This window comes from Erinaceus europaeus, chromosome 6 (assembly GCF_950295315.1).
Source record: "Erinaceus europaeus chromosome 6, mEriEur2.1, whole genome shotgun sequence".
Lineage (NCBI taxonomy): Eukaryota > Metazoa > Chordata > Mammalia > Eulipotyphla > Erinaceidae > Erinaceus > Erinaceus europaeus.
The window spans coordinates 54,725,151-54,745,186 of NC_080167.1; the positions used below are offsets into that span (position 1 = coordinate 54,725,151).

Consider the following 20,036-nt stretch of genomic DNA (forward strand, 5'->3'; position numbering starts at 1 on the left):
CTCAGTCCTTGGTGCAACATAAAAACAATAAAGACAAAAAATATATATATCATAAACAACAGGACACTGCTCTCTTCTCTAAAAAAATTGTTTTCTATTTAGTAAAATGCTCTTAATCACATCATATCTTCTGCATTTTTACTTTCCAGTTGGTTTTCAATTTATAACGTATAGACCCCCCCACCCCAAATCTCGAGAAGCAGCAGGTCAATTCTCATGATGTTGTCCCCATTTTTATGGATGGCAAAACTTAAAAGTTCTGAGATGAGAAACTGTGTGCTCAAAATTATATTACATGTGGAGGAGCTAAGAATTAAACGTGTGTCTTCTGATTCACAGTCTGGTCTCTTTCTAATACATCATGCTGTATCTCATCTATTTTCATAATGAGACTGAAAATTAATCTCATCAGAAGCATTTTCTGGTCCGAAGACATACAATAAATCATACTAAATGATGCAGCAAGTTATTTTCAATAGAATAAATAATATCCATTTAAGTCATTATTAATAAACACTCAAAATGAAATACAAATTATAAATATTATATCAAATGACACTAAATATATATCATATTAAAATAAAGATATTTTTCCAGAAATTTCTCTTTGGAAATAAAGTAACATGCGGTGACTAGTTTTATCTTACTTAAGATGTAAATAGAGCTTGTAAAAAGCTATAATTTATGGATAATTAATTTAATCATTAAATATTTACTGGAAACTTATTAGGTGCCTAGAAGCAATCTTAAGGCTATTCACCTATTAGTTCTAGTTAAGCAGCTACTGATTTGGGTTTCCTGTAAAAATCTCTTCTTCGGGAGTCGGGCTGTAGCGCAGCGGGTTAAGTGCAGGTGGCGCAAAGCACAAGGACCGGCATAAGGATCCCGGTTCAAACCCCGGCTCCCCACCTGCAGGGGAGTCGCTTCACAGGTGGTGAAGCAGGTCTGCAGGTGTCTATCTTTCTCTCCTCCTCTCTGTCTTCCCCTCCTCTCTCCATTTCTCTCTGTCCTATCCAACAACGACAACAACAATAATAACTACAACAATAAAACAACAAGGGCAACAAAAGGGAATAAATAAATAAATATTTTTTAAAAATCTCTTCTTCATACTGTTAGACAGTCTTTGAGATAATCTGGAAATATTAAGCCAACAGATTTCCAAGTGATGGTTTGCATAGATCAGTCTTTTTTAGGTAGTTTCAACAAAACCCCTAAAAAGTTTTAGTTTGTACGAAAATTAATTCTGCACTATATAGTTTTCAGTCAAAACAGTCAATCATTTCCACTGGGCAGTGTTTGCTAATGGAATGGTTGATGAGTATATGGTAGTCAACAAAGAGAAGCATGTAACAGGTAGACTGAACTGAATTATCAATAAGGATGGCATACTGGTATTTTATCCATTAGAGATAGAATTCAATATACATTGTTTTCAACTCTGCCTGATGATGCCTTCTAAAAAGGGTGCTGTAGCTATCATAAACATGCATAGGAGGAAGGTCCCTTAAACTTGTATTCTCTCCATATGGTTTTATGTCTCTCAGATGGTAAATATTCCAAAACAGCTCTTCACAATTCCAGTAAAATCTCCACATATGCCAGAGCTGATCAGTGCTATTTTTTCTCTATTACTCTCTGCCTTTCTCCTTCTCTACCTTTGATTGTAAGGAAGCAGGAAAGAGTTCACTGGGAGTGGTGAAATCACAATAAGCACAAAGTCCTAGTAAAGTCTCAGTGTCAAAAAAATTGTTGTAATTATGATAAAATTATGATATGGTAAATAATTGTGAATTGATGAATCAAATAAATCATCTATGACTAGATAACAAATTATTCACAAATTTAGTGACTCAAAACAACAATAAACACTTTTGGGTAAAGTACATATTGTACCAATCACCAGCAAGCACACAAGGCAGCACCATGGAGAGCACAGTGGTGTCAATGAATAGTGGAGTAATGCTATGATAACTCTTCCTCTCCTCTCCCTCTTTCAAAGGATATAAAATTTAAATATCAGGCCAGAGAGCCACTTGGGGAAACTGTGCGTATGTGAAGCCCTGAATTCACTCCTAGGCACCGTATCATTACAACATAACATTATTTTTTCTTTTTCTTGACAGACAACTTGAAACTTAGTAATATTTGCTTTGTAAGCAAGCTATCAACTATTATGCTCTCATTAGGGTTTTTGAAGCCTGATCTGCCATAATTTACACCTCTTCTTTTTAAGTAGCAGTCCAGGTCATGTTGTACTCTTCAAGATAATAAATAAAGAAGAACATTTAGAGCCAGTCTTCAATTTGCTTTGCCTTTCACCCTGTAAAATAGTTTCTTCTAATGAGCATCTTTAAGCTGCCCCAATAGAATGACACCTTACAGAAAATTTCATTGTTCTTAGTCATTTTAAGTGGTATGAATGAAGTAGCTCATCAAACAAATGTAATCACCAAGCAGTGGATTGTTCAAGCCACATCTAGCCTGTGCACAGCAATGTTCCATATCTTAATTCTGAGCATTTGGAATTTATCTTTTTTTATTATTTTTTTATATTTATTTTTATTTATTTATTCCCTTTTGTTGCCCTTGTTGTTTTATTGTTGTAGTTATTGTTGTCATTGTTGTTGGATAGGACAGAGAGAAATGGAGAGGGGAGGGGGAAGACAGAGAGAGGGAGAGAAAGATAGACACCTGCAGACCTGTTTCACCGCTTGTGAAGCGACACCCCTGCAGGTGGGGAGCCAGGGCTTGAACCAGGATCCTTATGCGGGTCCTTGTGCTTAGCGCCACCTGCACTTAACCCTGGAATTTATCTTTTAAAAAAACTATCTGATCATCTAAACACAAATGAATATTTTCATGCCTGAGAAAATGTATAGAAAGTGACTGGACAGTGGCTTACACTCGCTGCAATCTCAAATGTTCTCCTTTCCCTTGAGAAACTATAGAAACTGCTCAAATATTCAAAAGATATGATATTGCTATTGTCTAAAAAGAAACTTCTAAGGCCCAATGGTGACACACTTGGTTGAATGAAGATGCCTTTTAAAAATGTACTTTAATAGGGACCTGGAGATAGCCCACCCTATAAAGCACATATTTTACTATGCTCAAGGGCCCAGGTTCAAGCCCCTGACATCATATGGACACACCATGTACAGGGGAAACTTAAGAAATGCTGAAATAAAGTACTGTGGTGTCTCTTTTAGCTCTGTCTCTTTTTGCCTCTTGCTTCATTTCCTATTTCTGTGTCTGAAAGGGGAAAACTGAGTCTACTGGGAGCAGTCAAGCTCAGGCAAAAACTAGTAAAGCCATGGGCCACTTGGAATATACCTAAAAGAGACCTACTAGCTTTTTCCAAAAAAAGACCCCAAATCTTCATCTGTGATATTCTTGCCTTTAGATTCATAATTAGTCAACAATTTCTTCTGCTTTATATCTTAATTCTTTTTCAGCCACCAGGTTCCAGATGCTATTATGATGCCAGCCTGATTTCCCTGGGCAGATGACCCCACTAATATGTCCTGGAGCCCCGCCTCTCCATAGCCCTGCCACACTAGGGAAAGAGAGAGACAGGCTGGGAGTATGGGTCAACCTGCCAACGTCCATGTTCAGCAGGGAAGCGATTACAAAAGCCAGACCTCCTGCCTTCTGCACCCCAAAATGATCCTGGCTGAATGCTCCCAGAGGGATAAAGAATAGGAAAGCTTTCAAGGGAGGGGATTGGATACAGAGTTCTGGTGGTGGAAACTGTGTGGAACTGTACCCTTCTTACCCTATGGTCTTGTCAATATTTTCAATTTATAAATAAAAAATTAAAAAACACTGTAACAAATAAGATCCCCTACTGCCCTGGTCCTCTGTGTGGCAACTGTTTAATTTTCCTTTATTAACAAATGTAGCAAGATTGGTGGAGAAATAGAGTACTGTTCTCTCCCACTACAATTCCATCTTCCTAAAATCTGTGTTAGCAGCCTGAAAGGGACAAATTGACTGAAGAAAGAGAAAATTCTATGTCTTTAACAGACCATGACAAAAAGAGAGCTAAATAATTATTTGAAGAAAATGAAATTACTTTTTATCACCCCACACTGAATGGCTTTCCCGAGTGTCGCCTGTTTAAGTCTCTAATAGCACTGGTCGCAGAACATACAATCCCCAAAAACAGACAATACAATGGAAAGAATTAGTCTCCAGGGTGCAAAATAACACTTTCATAACAATGGGTAATTCGTTACTGCTCTCCCCAGACCTTTACTGGACAGAATATCAGCACAAGCTAATTACACCAGCCAGCTGAAAATTGTGTGCAGAATGAAAGGCATCCCCCCACAGAACAGCTTAGAAAGGGTCTCACTACCAAATACAAAACAAGAGGAGGAAAAAAGTAGAGAGCAAATGCAAGAGCATATGCACAGGCATCTTCATTAGCACACTGCAGCTAGCCACTTGTGTGGAGCATAAAAGAGTAGTAAAATCCTCTGCTTTGGAAAAAGAAATTATGTCCCATGATTAGAGAAATTTCCCTTCAACACTGACTCCAGTGCTTTGCTCCAGGGTCCAACAATGGGTCATCCTTGCATTCATGTCAGGGAGAAAATAAGACTCAACTTTCACACTGTGGGTCACAACTTAGACAAGACAATGCCCACCTCTGCAAATGGTGGCTTTAACCCAACTCAAATAGACCTGCAGTGCCATCTACAATGCACAACCCCAAATTCAATGAGTTTATTGAGCAAGGACAGAATCTGAAAGTGTCCCTTCTAGCTAAGTGACAGGAAATGAGGCTCCTGGCAGGAACAATGACCCACTCAAGGAGAGCCCGAAGAAGGGATTCCAAAATCATAACAGAAGATGAGAGGGAAGTAAGGTGGTTAAATTGGGAAAAGGTGGTCAACTGTATAGTGATAGGTGGAAACTAGACCTGGGGCTAGGCAGTGGCGTACCTGGTAATCACACACATTGCAGTGTGCAAGGTTGCAGGTTCAAGCCCTTGATCCCCACCTGCAGGGAAAAAGCTTCATGAGTGGTGAAACAATGCTGCAGGTATCTGTCTCTCTATCTCCCCCTCCCTTCTCAATTTCACTCTGTCTCTATCCAATAACAAATAAAAATATTAAAAAAAAACAAGACTAGACTTTTAGTGGTGACTAATAATGTAGACAATATAGATGATGATTTAAGCTCCACTCCTTCCTCCTTTATGATTTCTTTTTGTGCTACACTTTGAGACAAATCCAAAGAAAAACAGATGGCAAAGAAACAATGAGCCCAACTGATTATAAAAGTCCCACTAGCTCAGGTTCCTAGGGCAAAGAGAAACGGGAAAAATGGTAATGGAGGGAGAGAAGTGGATCAGGTGTGCAAACAGAAGGCAAGCAGCACAAAGAGTCCTTGAGGAAGCTTAGGGCCCATAAATTGTACTTTCAAGGAAAAAAAATCATTTTTCAAATGTGGTTTCAGGGGATGGAGTCAGGGTCTCTCTCGCACATATGAGAAAATGCTGAATGGCCCTCTGGACCCAATTTTTCATTCATTACTAAGTAAGAATGAGGGCTAAAGTGAGGAGGGAGAGATAGACATGGCGAGAAGAAACTCACTCACAGCACCACTCCACCATCTACGGTGCGACCCTGGTGGTGTCCATAATGTTCCGATGTAGTGCTAGGGCTTAAATCCAGGACCTCACACAGAAAAGGTTGTGTGCTCTACCAGATGAGCTTTCTCCTAATCCAGGAAACAAAAAATTTCATAGGATTATCCTTTTGTAATAAACTGAGCTCACACAGATTGGATTGTGAAACAAGATGATCTCAAACTGAGCTTCCCCTAAAATTTCAAAATGATCATACTGCTTCTCTCTTTCTGCATCAGACATGCACCTCTGGCCCAGAACAGTAGGTGATCTCACTAACTCAGGTCCATGGTGGTAGTCAGACAGCAAGGACATTTGAACTGTTAAACATTCCCCTCGTATAGCCAGACAGTTGGAGTTCTTGTCTACTGCCTCATGAATATCTGTATCATAAGCCCTGAGTTCCACTAGAATAGCTTCAAGAGGGAGGAAGCACCCTGCCACAGACATCCAATGGTAAGATCCCTCTCTCTTTACTTTAATTTGGCACCAAAGAATGAACTCAGCACCCACACACACATGGAATCTACTGAATGTTTTCCTGAATCAATGTTTTCTTTTTTTTTTTTAAGTTTATTTAGAGATAGAGAGGCAGACAGAAGAGAAATGGAGAGACACCAAAACACTGCTCCACCATCCATGGATCCTCCCCCTCTCCACCCCGTGCTGTTTGTGGTACTCCCATGTGGTGGTAAGGATCAAAGCAAGAGTCCCACTCATGACAAGGTATATGCTCTACCCACTGAACCACCTCCCAGTCCAACACAAACACTATCTTTAAATTTAAAGAGGAAGAAGGGTGTGTGTGTGTGCGCACGCGCTCATGCATGTATGCACACATGACAAGTACAGGGGGGACATGATTGATACAACTCTGTTTATTAGAAAATAATTATCAGATCATTGTTTATTAGAAAAAGAAAGAGAAAAAGCATGGAGGAGGGAGAACTTATAGTCTCTCGTTCATGGGCTTGGCATGAGGAAATCCTGCTACACCTCTTACCCATAAAATACTTCCAACTTTGTCAAGCAAGCACACAGCAAAATGCAACTCAGATGAATTCCTTTGAGAGATGACAGGCATAACCACAGACCTTAGCCCATGCATCTCATAAACTGAAGCTTATCCAGACTCTGTACTTCCAGGTACAGTCATACCAGTGCCTCCTATCAGAATCTTAGACCTCCATGGCTCTTCTCTGTATGAACTCCCAAGTTTTTAAATTACTTTTATTTTACTTTATTTTATTTGGTAGGACAGAGAAAAATTTAGAGGAAAAAGGGAGACAGGAAGTGAGAGAGACAGAGATACAGATACCTGCAAACCTGCTTTACCACTTGTGAAGATTTCCCCCTGAAAGTAGGGACTGGGGGCTTGAACCCAGGTCCTTGCCCAGTGTAATGTGTGCACTTGACCGGATGAATCACTACCCAGCCCCTTTTTCTTTTATTTCTCTCTCTCTCTCTCTCTCTCTCTTTCGCCACCAGGGTTATCACTGGGGCTCAGTGCCTGTACTACAAATCTACCACTCCCAGTGACCAATTTTTCCACTTTTTTTCCTTTCCATTTATCTGACAGGACAAAAGAACTCAAGAAAGGAGGAGAGATAGAGAGGGGAAGAGAAGACACCTGCACACTTGCTTTACCACTCATGAAACGTTCCCCCTGCAGGTGGGGAGCGGGAGCTTTAACCTGGGTCCCCGTTCATAGTAATACATACACTTAACCAGCGTGCCACCACCTGGCCCTGGATTCCCAAGTTTTTAAATCTCTTTGAAGATGGTGCCCTGAACTCTAAAACAAAGGCTTGTAAGCAGGTATCAGGGAGCAGAGTATGTACCACCTATTGATCTGCTGGGGTCAGTCACTCCTTATGGGATCTGTTCAATACAAGTGTGCATTTTTTTTCCACAAAGTTCAGTATACTTATGGGATTCTTAATAAGACTGAGTGCCTATAAAAGTTTAGCCAAATTGGGCCCTGACATAACTCACTAGGTATAACACGTGCTTTAAGATGCATGAGACCCTAGGTTTAAGTACTGGAACCACACCAGAGTATCACGGAAGGCACTAGGAAGTAGATGTTATGACCTCTACTTCTTCCTCCAGCTCTCTAACTAAAATAAGAGAATGAAGTGACTCACAGATGGTGTCATAGATCTGTGAGGTCCTAACACCACATTAAAAATGATTAAGAGTCTAGTCAGAAAAACTACATATATGGGGCAGGGATAGACAGCATAATGGCTATGTAAAGAGACTCTGATGCTGCCTGAGGCTCCAAAGTCCCAGATTCAACCCCCTGCACCACCATAAGCCAGAGCGATCAGTTCTCTGGTAAAAAAAAAAAAAAAAAAAAAAAAACAACTAAGAAGAAAAAACTGTATTTTTTGTAATTTTATTTTTTTAATATTTCAATTTGTAAAGATTTATTTACTTATTTTTATGAGCAAAAATGGGGGGAGAGATACCAGAGCACTATAAAGAAGCATTCTATCCATTAAGGTACCCCCTCCCAAACTCCCAACACACACACACACACACACACACACACACACACCTGTCCCACCACCTACAAGGTGTTTTTAGTAGAGGCAGATCTGTGAACAGAAAAACAGGATCTGACTCTGCTCCATCTCAATTACCTTTGTTCACTCTTCTCACCCAAAGGAGAATCTCAGAACCTAAGATAAGATGGACTAGGAATAGTCATATTTTCTGAGTGATTCTAAAGATGCTGATTAAACACGGTTTTTAAATTAGATTAAATAAAAAGAGTAAAACTTACATTTTTGTTGTGTTAAATAAAGTCTCAAAGCCATCTTGCAGATTTTTGCATTTTTCTATCAGTTGGACTGATTTCTCATTCAAATATGTGCTGTTTCATGAAAGATAAAAAAGGATTGATTTTAAAATGAGAACTTATGAGATATTGCTAACAAAAATCAGATTTAATTGATAAAGTCTGCTTTTTCATTCCATTATCAAATTTCTCCATGGAAAAGGAAATTGATATTTTCACCTCTGGCAGGACTAAATTAAAAGAGAAAAAAATTCACAATATAAAGTCAAACAGAAAATACTTTCTGAAGAAGACTATATTTTCAGGTTTTCATATATGAGGACTAGTATTTATAGTAAACAAGTCACTAAATAGTTTTCTTAATTGTGTATGAAAATAACCTTTATTTTTTAAAAAATGATGTCTCTGGTAGGAAGCAAGCAGACACAAAAGTCAATAATACCCTCGAAGAGAGGGTGAGATAAGTCTGGTCTTTCTTTATTATAACAGTCGTGATACAAGAGCATCATGCCATCATCTAATGGACTTGAAAAAAAAAAGGAATTTGGACAGAATCAAAACAAACAAATAAACAAAAAGTAGGATTAGAGACCAGTGAAAGAATGCAGTGGTAGCACATAGGACTTGTATGTAAGATGTTCCATATTTGATCCATGGCACCACATCAATAGACAGAGCTGAGCAGGATTCTGGGTCCAAAAATTCTAAAGGAAAGGTTGAAGAAATGTGGTTATGGACTCAGGCTGCCAAAAGAGCCTCATCATCATATGTAGGCTATTAAGAGGCATCAGTTTCTACATCTCTAGTGGGATGATTCTTTACCTCACAGTATTATTGTCATGGCATATATATGATATAGAATATCTGGAATATTTGGTATTTATGTTTGAAATTTTAAAAATTATATTATATATATATATATCACTTTCCTTTGGCTTCAGAAACTAAATTAATGACTTTGATGATTTACTGTTAATTTATTTAGGTGACACTGACAGATGGGCTGGGGACCAGAACCAAGGACAGATGCTTAGGAAATAGAGGTGTATTAAACAGACATGGTTCCCTTCCCTAGTGATACTGGAAGTCTGATTAGGGAAAAATGTGTTTGTCAAACAAACAACCACACAAATGAATCTAGAATTCTGAACTGTGATTAGGTTTATTAAAACAACAGTGGGAACCATTAAGAAGTTTAATGGGGTGACCCTGTATACTGAGGGGGCCTGTAAAGACATTTTATGCCATTTAGGGGAGAGGTCCCAAAGCAAGTCCAAGGTAGCTAGAGGAAGTGAAGTGGGGGCCAGGGATTAGAGTACATGTTGGGGAGAGGCAAGAGCATGTGCAAAAGCCCTGGAATTATTGAGAAATTGAACCAAGAGCGCTAGTTAGTCCTGTTTAGGATTTATCCTAATTGGGTTGGGGAGGTGACTCAGCAATGGAGCACCTACCTTATATGTGTGGGGCACTGGGGTCAATCCATGGTAGTGCATAAAAGCAAGAAAGACAAAAAAATGAAGAGAATATCACAGATGATGGATTCTCCTAATAAGGGGAGGCAGAGAGGTGGGATATGACCCACCCATGTACATTTTAAGGGGCTCAATATTCAGAGAAATGAAATTATGTAAGGCAATATTCAGGAAAGGTGGGAACATTAGAAGGTTTCTACAGGCTAACAGGAAAGAGACTAAGGCAGCCAGGCTAGAGCAGAGCACACTCTGGCGTGAGAGCAAACTCCACCCCTCATAGTTGTTTCCCATAACCCAGCTTTGAGATTCTCCCTCCTGGAAATCCTACTGTATGTCCAGGCCATACATGTGTTCCATGCAACTAAGGGATCCAGATGACTACTATGCTGTGGCTCTTTCATGTCAACAGCCTGCTTTCATACTGCTGAGGCAGGAGAAGAACATGCTGGAAGTCTGAATGTCTTCACCCAGCCTGAGCTATTCATATGGCTAAGCTGATTACTAAGCGGAGATGGTGGAAGGGCAACCATCCTATGTATCCAGAGAGAGGAGATGGGGACACAGAGTCACCAGAAAGCTTACAACTGTAGTCCAGCCAGAAGTGGCCACATCACCTGCACCCATCAGCAGGCAGGGAAGCTGACTAACTGCCTGCTGAAGGCAAGACCGACAGGAATGCTCCTCATAAAGATCTTTGGTCCAGGGTGTCAGGTGGTAGCGCAGCAGGTTAAGTGCACATGGCACAAAGTGCAAGGACTGGTGTAAGGATCCCGGTTCAAGCCCCCAGCTCCCCACCTGCAGGGGAGTCACTTCACAGGCAGTGAAGCAGGTCTGCAGGTGTCTATCTTTCTCTCCCCCTCTCTGTATTCCCCTCCTCTCTCCATTTCTCTCTGTCCTATCGAAAAACGAACGACATCAACAATAACAATAATAACCACAAGGGCAACAAAGGGGGGAAGAAATGGCGTCCAGGAGCAGTGGATTCATGGTGCAGGCACTAAGCTCCAGCAATAACCCTGGAGGCAAAAAAAAAAAAAAAACTTTGGTCCATACTCCCAGAGAGATAAAGAATAGGGAAATTTCCAATGGCGAGAAGGGTGTATGGAACTCTGGTGGTGGGAATTGTACCCCTCTTATACCATAATCTGGTCAATCATTATTAAACTACTAATAAAAAAAATTTAAAAGACTGACAGGACTTCATAATACATTGGATATGGGAGGTAAGAGGCATGAGATTTAGTGTAAAGACACAAATAAACTGGACTCACAATTAATTCTGCCCCATTTCTCACAAGTGCTTTCTCAGATCCCCATGCACAGAGCACAAAGGGCTTGCAAATCTCTCCTTATCTGTATAGGATTTTTTTTTCTCCCCTACTCCCACTTCCTCTGTCCTCCTGAGGGCTTGCCTCTTTTGGAATACCTAACCACACTTTCCAAGAACTGTTGATTTCTAATCGGTTGTGTATTTCATTCAGGCAGCATCGTTAATGAAGTGAATTACCAAGCTAGCAGTGCTTTGAATTATGATGGTTTTGCAATATCAAATTGTGAAGTGGTGACAAGCAGGCCCCAATAGGCCATTGTGTCACATAGTATTCCTTAAATCAGAGGGTTATCTTTGTTAATAAAAAGAACAGTTTTTCCCAACTAAAAATCATGGCAACAAATGAGTGTCTGGAGCAAAGTGAAGGTGACAGAATGGAGCCATGGGTCTCAGCAGGGCCAGTTCTGCTCTCTGACCATGGCCTTTCAATGAAGAGGTTTCCCATTTTAAATCTTGACTCAGTAGATGAGTTATAAGGATAATGCAGATCTAATGTGTGTGTGTTTCTTAAAGTCATACAGTGATACGATAAGCCCTGTGGCAGTGGTATTAAGAAGTGGGTATTGCTGGAGCCCTCAGGAATGGGATTAGCACCCTCAGAATGAGAGCCCTCATGGGTGGAGGGTTCCATTTGGCAGAGCAACTTTTCTGGGTGTAGTTGGTTGTATGGATGTGGAAATATTTGATGGGTGTAGTTGAGTTGTATGGGTGTGGAAATATTCCTAATATCTTGCAGTACTATAAAGCAATGTTTAATCAATAAGAACTCAGTAAAAGTGGTCCAAGAGGGGGTGCAGTGGATAAAGCATTGGACTCTCAAGCATGAGGTCCTGAGTTCGGTCCCCAGCAGCACATGTACGAGAGTGATGTCTTGTTCTTTCTCTCTTTCCTCCTATCTTTCTCATTAATAAATGAATAAAATCTTTTTTTAAAAAAAACTCTAACATTTGGGATAGCAAGGAAGTTCACTTGGATAGCACACCTGCTTTGCCAAGAGCATGATCCAGGGTCAAGCCTGTCCCTCATTACACTAGAAGATGCTTCACTGCTATGATGTTTTTCGCTCTCTTACTCTGTCTCTGTTGCTCTCTTTCTATTTGAAAAAACTGATCCAAACAGATGGTCACACCAAAGCTTCCTACAACCTCACCTCTCCAGAGTCCTACCCTACTAGGGAAAGATAGTGACAAACTAAGAGTCTGATTAATCTGCTAATGTCCATGTCCAATGGAGCAGCAATTACAGAAGCCAAACAAGGATGTCCACTATCTCCACTGTTATTCAACATAGTCCTCAAGATCCTCGCCACCAAAATCAGACAAGAAAGAGATATCAAAGGCATACAGATTGGAAAAGAAGAAATCAAATAGTCACTATTTGCAGATGGCATGATATTATACCTACAGAACCCCAAAGACTCCACCAAAAAACCACTAGAAATATTTAATAAATTCAGTAGAGTAGCAGGATACAAAATCAGTACACATACCTATGTGGTATATCTGTATACAAACAAGAAATCAGGAGAAAGAGAAATAAGACGCAATCCCATTTACAACTGAACTCAAAAGGATAAAATACCTTGGAGTGATCTCACAAATGAGGTGAAAGACTTTTGTAACAAAACATATAAGACATTGCTAAAACAAGTAGAGAAGGACACACCGAAGTGAAAGAACATTCCTTGTCCCTGAACTGGAAGCATAAATATTATTAAAATAGCCTTTCTACCAAAAGCCATCTACAATTTCAATGAAGTCCCCATAAAAATTCCAATGACATTTTTTTTTTGCCTCCAGGTTTATCACATATATAACCACCTAATACTTGACAAAGGGTCCAAAATCATTCAATGGGTGAAGGAGATCTATTCAACAGTTGGTGCTGGGAAAGTTGGACAGTCATATGTAGAAAAGTGAAATTAGACAACCATCTAACACCATAGACCAAGGGCAAATAAAAACGTATTAAAGATCTAGATATTAAACCAGAAACTCTAAAATTTATAGAAGAAACTGTTGATGAAACTTTACAGGACCTTCACATTTAAGATATATTTGGAAACTCAACCCCCTGGGCATGGGAAATAAAAACAAGAGTAAATAAATGGGATTAGATGAAACTAAATAGCTTCTACAAACCAAAAAGCAAGCTACATTAGGATAACGAGGCAACTCAGTAAATAGGAGAAGATATTTCCACATCATATATCAGACAAGCATCTGATATCAAACATCTATACAGAATTAGTACAGATATAATACGCTGTAATCTTGTAACAAACTATTAATAACAAAGTTTTTTAATTATGAAATATATATATGGATAGATATAGATATATAGATAAAGAGATAGGGATATAGTGTCAACCCGTATCTGTGGTCTGGGAGAACTATGATGGTGGGAACAATGTGGAACTATACCCTTGTTATTATATAATTTTGTAAATAAGTATTAAATCACAAATAAAATTAATGAATAAATAAATGTCCAAGATCAATGAAACCCCACCAATGGCTTAAACAAATCTATAAGACTTAAAAAGAAAAAAAAAGTCACAAGTGAAAATATTAGATCCTTGGGAGTCGGGCTGTAGCGCAGCGGGTTAAGCGCAGGTGGCGCAAAGCACAAGGACCGGCATAAGGATCCCGGTTCAAACCCCGGCTCCCCACCTGCAGGGGAGTCGCTTCACAGGCGGTGAAGCAGGTCTGCAGGTGTCTATCTTTCTCTCCTCCTCTCTGTCTTCCCCTCCTCTCTCCATTTCTCTCTGTCCTATCCAACAATGACAACAACAATAATAACTACAACAATAAAACAACAAGGGCAACAAAAGGGAATAAATAAATAAAATTAATATTTTTTTAAAAAATTTTTTAAAAAAAGAAAATATTAGATCTGAATGGATTTGTTATATTTCTTTCTCCAAGGCACATTCAGACACATTCACTCACCTGAGAGAAACAGAGTATCTCTTTTTTTAAATATTTATTTATTTTCCCTTTTGCTGTCCTTATTGTTTTTATTGTTGTAGTTATTATTGTTGTTATTAATGTCGTCATTGTTAGGACAGAGAGAAATGGAGAGAGTAGGGGAAGACAGAGAGGGGAAGAGAAAGATAGACACCTACAGACCTACTTCACTGCGTGTGAAGTGACCCCCCTGCAGGTGGGGAGCCGGGGGCTGGAACCAGGATCCTTCTACTGGTCCTTAAGCTTTGCACCATGTGTACTTAACCTGCTGCGCTACCGCCTGACTCCCAAAACAGAATATTTCTAATGATAACCATATAAAATTTTAAAAAGAAAAAAGATGCTTTGAGCTTCCTCTTCCCTTTTCCTAAGTGAGAACACAACAGAAAGATGACTGTGTATGAACTAGAAGTGGATCCTCACAAGACAACATATGGACTGGCACCTTGCTCTTGGACCTCCTCATCTCCAACACTTAAAAATAAATGCCTACCTTTTACAAGTGACCCAGTCTATGCCACTCTGATAGATACCACTGATAGACTAAGATAAAGGATTACATGAGAGGGGTATGAAATACCGGTGCACAAACATTTAATGACTATTGTGCTCTTATTCTCCTAATAATAATTGTATTTTTCCTCAAAACAGACTTCACTGTCATTGAACTCCAAACCTGCTCCTAAGTTTAAGAGGTCTCTTCACAGTGAAAGGAACACAAGAGGAAACCCCCTTTATTTCTCTTTGCTGTTTCTCTCCTGGATTCCTTTCATTCAAGTCTTTATCTCCCTTTCCATCAAATGACACTGAATCCTTCCTAGGAACATGCTAAAATACATGTAGAACCCATGCATTTCAAATGTTTGCTACATTATGCATCTGCCACTTTCACAATCCCTTACACAAGACTTCTAGCTCATGCCATTTTCAACCGTGTTAGTTATTCAGAGTGTCAGAGAGACTACATAGGCTCCTGTGCTCAATATGGGCCCCAGATCAAATCAATGGGGTTTATAATTAACAACATTTAATATACTTTTCCCATATTTGGGAGCTACTCTCTTCCCTGATCCAGCTTTCTAGTCCTTTTTCCAACTCTAACACCATCTCCCAAGGCAATAACTTGGGTCCACCTGCATATTAATGTCAAGCTCAGGCAAAAACTAGTAAAGCCATGGGTCCCTTGGAATATACCTAAAAGAGACCTACTAGCTTTTTTCAAAACGAAGACCCCAAATCTTCATCTGCAATATTCTTGCCTTTAGGTTCATGATTAGTCAACAATTTGTTCTACTTTTTCTCTTAACTCTTTTTCAGCCACCAGGTTCCAGATGCTATCATGATGCCAGCCTGACTTCCCTGGGCAGATGACCCCACTAATGTGTCCTGGAGCCCCACCTCTCCAGAGCCCTGCCCCCCACTAAGGGAAGAGAGAGACAGGCTGGGAGTATGGATTGACCTGCCAAAACCCCATGTTCAGCATTAAAACAGTTATAGAAGCCAGACCTCCCACCTTCTGCACCTGATGTTAGGTCCATACTCCCAGAGGGATAAAGAATAGGAAAGCTTTCAAGGGAGGGGATAGGATACAGAGTTCTAGTGGTAGGAATTGTACCCCTTTCATCCTATGGTCTTGTCAATATTTCCATTTTATAAATAAAATTTTAAAAAAGAAACAGAAATTAATGGTATAAATGTCATGTTTAACAATGCTTGGAGACTTAACATCATAAGAGTTATAAGGAATCTTTTGAGAAGACCAGGCATTAAGCCTTCCAAGGAGAAGTCTGGGTAATTCTATTAGTCTTAACTCACTCTTCTCTCAGTTCTACATGTAAGTAAAATCATATGTTCCTTGGATTTGAGCTCATGAAAAGAACAATAAGAAAGTTAATCACTCTTGAATTAAGGAAGGATGACGCCATCTCAGTTCTGAGTTAAGAGAAGACATGAGGGGCCAGGTGGTGGTGCACCTGGTTCAGCACACGTGTTACAATGCATAAGGACCTGGGTACGAGCCCCTCAGTCCCCACCTGCAGAGGGAAAGCTTTGCAAGTGATGAAGCAGATGTCTCTTTCTCTCTCCCTCTCCCCCTACCCTCTATCCAATACATAATTTTTAAAAAAAAATTAAAAGAGAGAAAAGATATGACCCATGACCAAATCCTATTTGAGAGCTTGGCAAACACCGCATATGTTCTGGTGAATTCTTCATTCCTGATTTGGGGATATCTCTTGGATAAGCAAAACAAAAGAGAGAAAATTATCAAACTGCAAGTAGAAATTTCAAAGATCTAGAGGCAGAGACAACCTGGCAAAAGAAGAGATTGCTAAGAGACAAGTGTTGGCTGTTCTGTCACCTCAGCAAGGGTTATGAGGATCATACTAGAATGGTCCATCCAAAAGATGACAGAAAAACTGAAATGAGCAAGAAAGCTAAGCACAGAGTGACAGGCATCATAGCCTGCTGCCAGGGACCTTCTATGCAGACAGAGGTCAGGGATCTCAACGGAGAAGGGCCTTCTAAAACATGTTGTTCTGAGAAACAAGCTTTGGTGAGAAAAATGGAAATCTGTCAGAGATGCTCTAAAATCCAAGAAACATAGAAAGGCCTGGAGATAGCGTGGGGAGATGATGCACCAAACTTGCATGCATGAGAGCTGAGGTCCCAAGTTCAATACCTGGCACTACCATATGACATAGACCAGTGCTCTGGTCTCGGTCTCTCTCTCTCTCTCTCTCTCTCTCTCTCTCCTCTCCCTCTCCCTCTCCCTCTCCCTCTCCCTCTCCCTCTCCCTTTCCCTCTCTCTCTCTCCTGTCTCTCTCTCCCCCTCCTCTCTCTCCTCTCTCTCTCTCTCTCTCTCATGAAAATAAATACTAGTTTAAAAAAAGATTTAAAAGTCATGGGTACAGAGGCTTATGAGATCAAACTAAGAAATCTGCTTCTGTCAACTTTGATGTTTTTCTTTCTTTTAATTTTACTTGCAACCTAATCAATGCAACGAGTACCATCTCAGCATGCTTCACCTCAGACTATGTACAGAGACATCAGGCATGGAATGCCAACCTTTCACCCTCATCACTCGGGTGAGACCTTTCCTTTCATGGTATTCTCTAATTCCACTGCAGGAGGTTCACTTCCTAACAAAGTCCCCAAACCTGGATATAGGCCAGGTTCCATAAGACAGAGCATATGTTTACATGTATCCATAAACTAGGGCAAAATATATACCTGAAAGCAAAATGCACAATAGACTGTAGTGAGTCAGTATCAAGTTCATAATGAAATAGTGTCTACTTAGACTTAGATACCCTCCTCACCTACTTCCTATTACAACTCTCTCGCTCACTCCAAAGCTAACCTTAGCAAAGCAAGGACTGCAAAAGCTGAATAAGGGCAAGAGACTGGCATACTTTAACAATGACTCTTTAGTCACTATCAGGCCATTCCACCAGCTGGGGCCCTAATCAGGGAGTCCTGAGATTCCCAAACAGACTTGATGGGCCTAGAACGCAAATAAATCCCTCTCTCCATTGTTACTGGTCATTTCTATCAGGAGCAACAAAAAATCTACCTGGATATTCTTTCATTTCTTTCTCTTCTATGTTTACCACCATGTCTTTGCATTTATGTGATTCCATTACTCCTAGTGGATTCTTCTGAAATTTGATTTTTTTTTCCAGACAGAGGTTGAGGCAGGAACAGATAGGGAGAGAAGAGCTAACACAATACCACTCCACTGCTCAGAAACCTTCTCCTTTGCACAATGCTGCCATGTGATGTTCAGGGGCTCAAACCCAGGATTTAGAGCATAGCAAGTGTACATTCTACCCAGTGGGTTATCTCCCAAGCCCCGTTACTTCAATTCTCTAGTGTGCACACTTTTTGAAAAACGTCTTGGGTCTGGGAGCTAGCTTACGCAATAAGGCATATGCCTTAACATGTAAAGCCCTGAGTTCAAACCCTGGCACCAAATGTGATTGGTCATGAAAAGGACAGGAGTCGTGAGATGTGCTAGAACTCAGACCAAGTGAGTAACTAAAATCTCCCAGGTCAGATGGTTTGCAGTGCCCTGCCAATGACTGCCTCTCTAATTGTCCTATTACAAAATCACAATCTTGGCTCACATGTCCATGTGCAAGATTGTGTCCTCTCATCTAAGGCCCTGGAGGCATTCTGCCAGCACTCTTGATTCATTGCTTCCTTGACAGTCTGTCATGCCCACTGTGCAAATCTGCAATAATGGAGCAAGAGATCTCCTATAATAATGCATTCCTTTATGTGCCTCCAGGGGAGTGTTGAGGACGGGGGTGGGGGGGGTGGCACAGAAGACAGGTGAGTGTCTTAACCTAGTGACAAATTTGGAAGATCTTTTATAATACCTAGACAATTCCATTATGAGGTGTCATCTGCCTCACTCTTTCATTTCCCTCTTTCATTTCCCTCAATTCTGCACATTCACTGTTTTGTTTGTATGTTTGTTTACCAGAGCATTGCTTGGTTCTGGCTTATGGTAGTGCAGAGGATTGAACTTGAGACTTTGGAGCCTCAAGGACAAGAGTCTCTTTGCATAACTACTATGATGTCTCCCCCTGCCCTTCACTGCTCTGCTCTCTGCTCTCTTCACACTCATCTCCCCTTCTAAGGTCTCATTTAATTATGTGTCCTACTCAGAGAAAAACTATGCTGTCCATGTGAGTCGACTGTTTGTTATAAGCCATTCCTAGCTTTCCTCTCAAAGAAAGAGATTGCTTCTCTTACAAAAGAGGGATCTGCCTGTCATCTCCCTCACTCCTGTCTCTTCTAAGATGCCCACCCATCCCTTCACATCTCTTTGCTGCATCACTGCCCTTCCCTTCCACACTAATTCTCTATCATGTCAAAATCAAAAGAGGAGCATTCTGCCATCCTCCTGCCAATTGCCATTTGCACCTTCAAGTACTGCTCTTTTTTTGTTTGTTTGTTTGTTTTGTTTTCCTAAATATATTGAGCCTTTCTAGGGAAGTATCAACAAATTCAAATTCAGGGAATCTTACTTCTTGTCAGCAGGGTGATCACTGGGGTTCAGTGCCTGCACAGCTCCACCACTCTCTATTTCTGGACCATCACAAGGTGGCCTCCTGTTAATCTTACCTGTCATTTTTCCTGCTCAAAGACCTGCCATGACCCCCTGACTCTTAAGACAGGCTCCACATTCCTTGGTGGGGGTACAGAACCTCCAGCTTCTCACTGTGATCCCAGCCTCATCTTTCACTCATCAAATGTAACAAATGCCTCATTTTCCACTCCTTGCCAATTTTATTATGAATTCTAATGGATTTTATTATTTAATTACAGAATTTACTTGTTTGTTACTGGTGACCAACCCTTCCAGCACATTTTTATCACTAGAGTACATCAGGAAAATTTTTTTTAATTTTATTATCTTTATTTATTTATTGGATAGAGACAGCCAGAAATCGAGGTAAGGGGTGCCAGAGAGAGTGAGAGAGAGAGAGAAAGACACCCAAAACACTGCTTTACTACTCTCAAAGCTTTCTCCCTGCAGGTGGGGACCAAGGGCTCAAACCTGGGTCCTTGTGCATTGTAACATGTCACTCAACCAGGTACACCAGCACCTTTCTCCAGGAACACAAATCTTCAACAAGACTAACAGGGAAAAAAAAATTCAAGCCATGTGAATAAATTGCTTTTTGGAAACTGTATTTTTATAAGAGAGTCTTTGAGTTAAAAGTCCTCACTTTATAAGACTACTTGGCAAGGGACTGAGAGACAGCTCACTGGCAGTGCACAAACTTTATGGCATGAGGTCCCGAGT

The 20,036-nt window shown here is 40.3% G+C and overlaps 1 protein-coding gene across 1 annotated transcript in view; it reads right to left on the minus strand.

Moving 5' to 3' along the window:
* The window catches only part of ST8SIA6 (ST8 alpha-N-acetyl-neuraminide alpha-2,8-sialyltransferase 6), a 157,460-nt gene that overhangs the window by 54,094 nt on the left and 83,330 nt on the right, over window positions 1–20,036 (minus strand). The window contains exon 3 of the mRNA XM_007526225.2: window positions 8,433–8,522. Coding sequence (XP_007526287.1) covers window positions 8,433–8,522 — 90 coding nt within the window. The remainder of the gene's footprint in view (window positions 1–8,432; window positions 8,523–20,036) is intronic.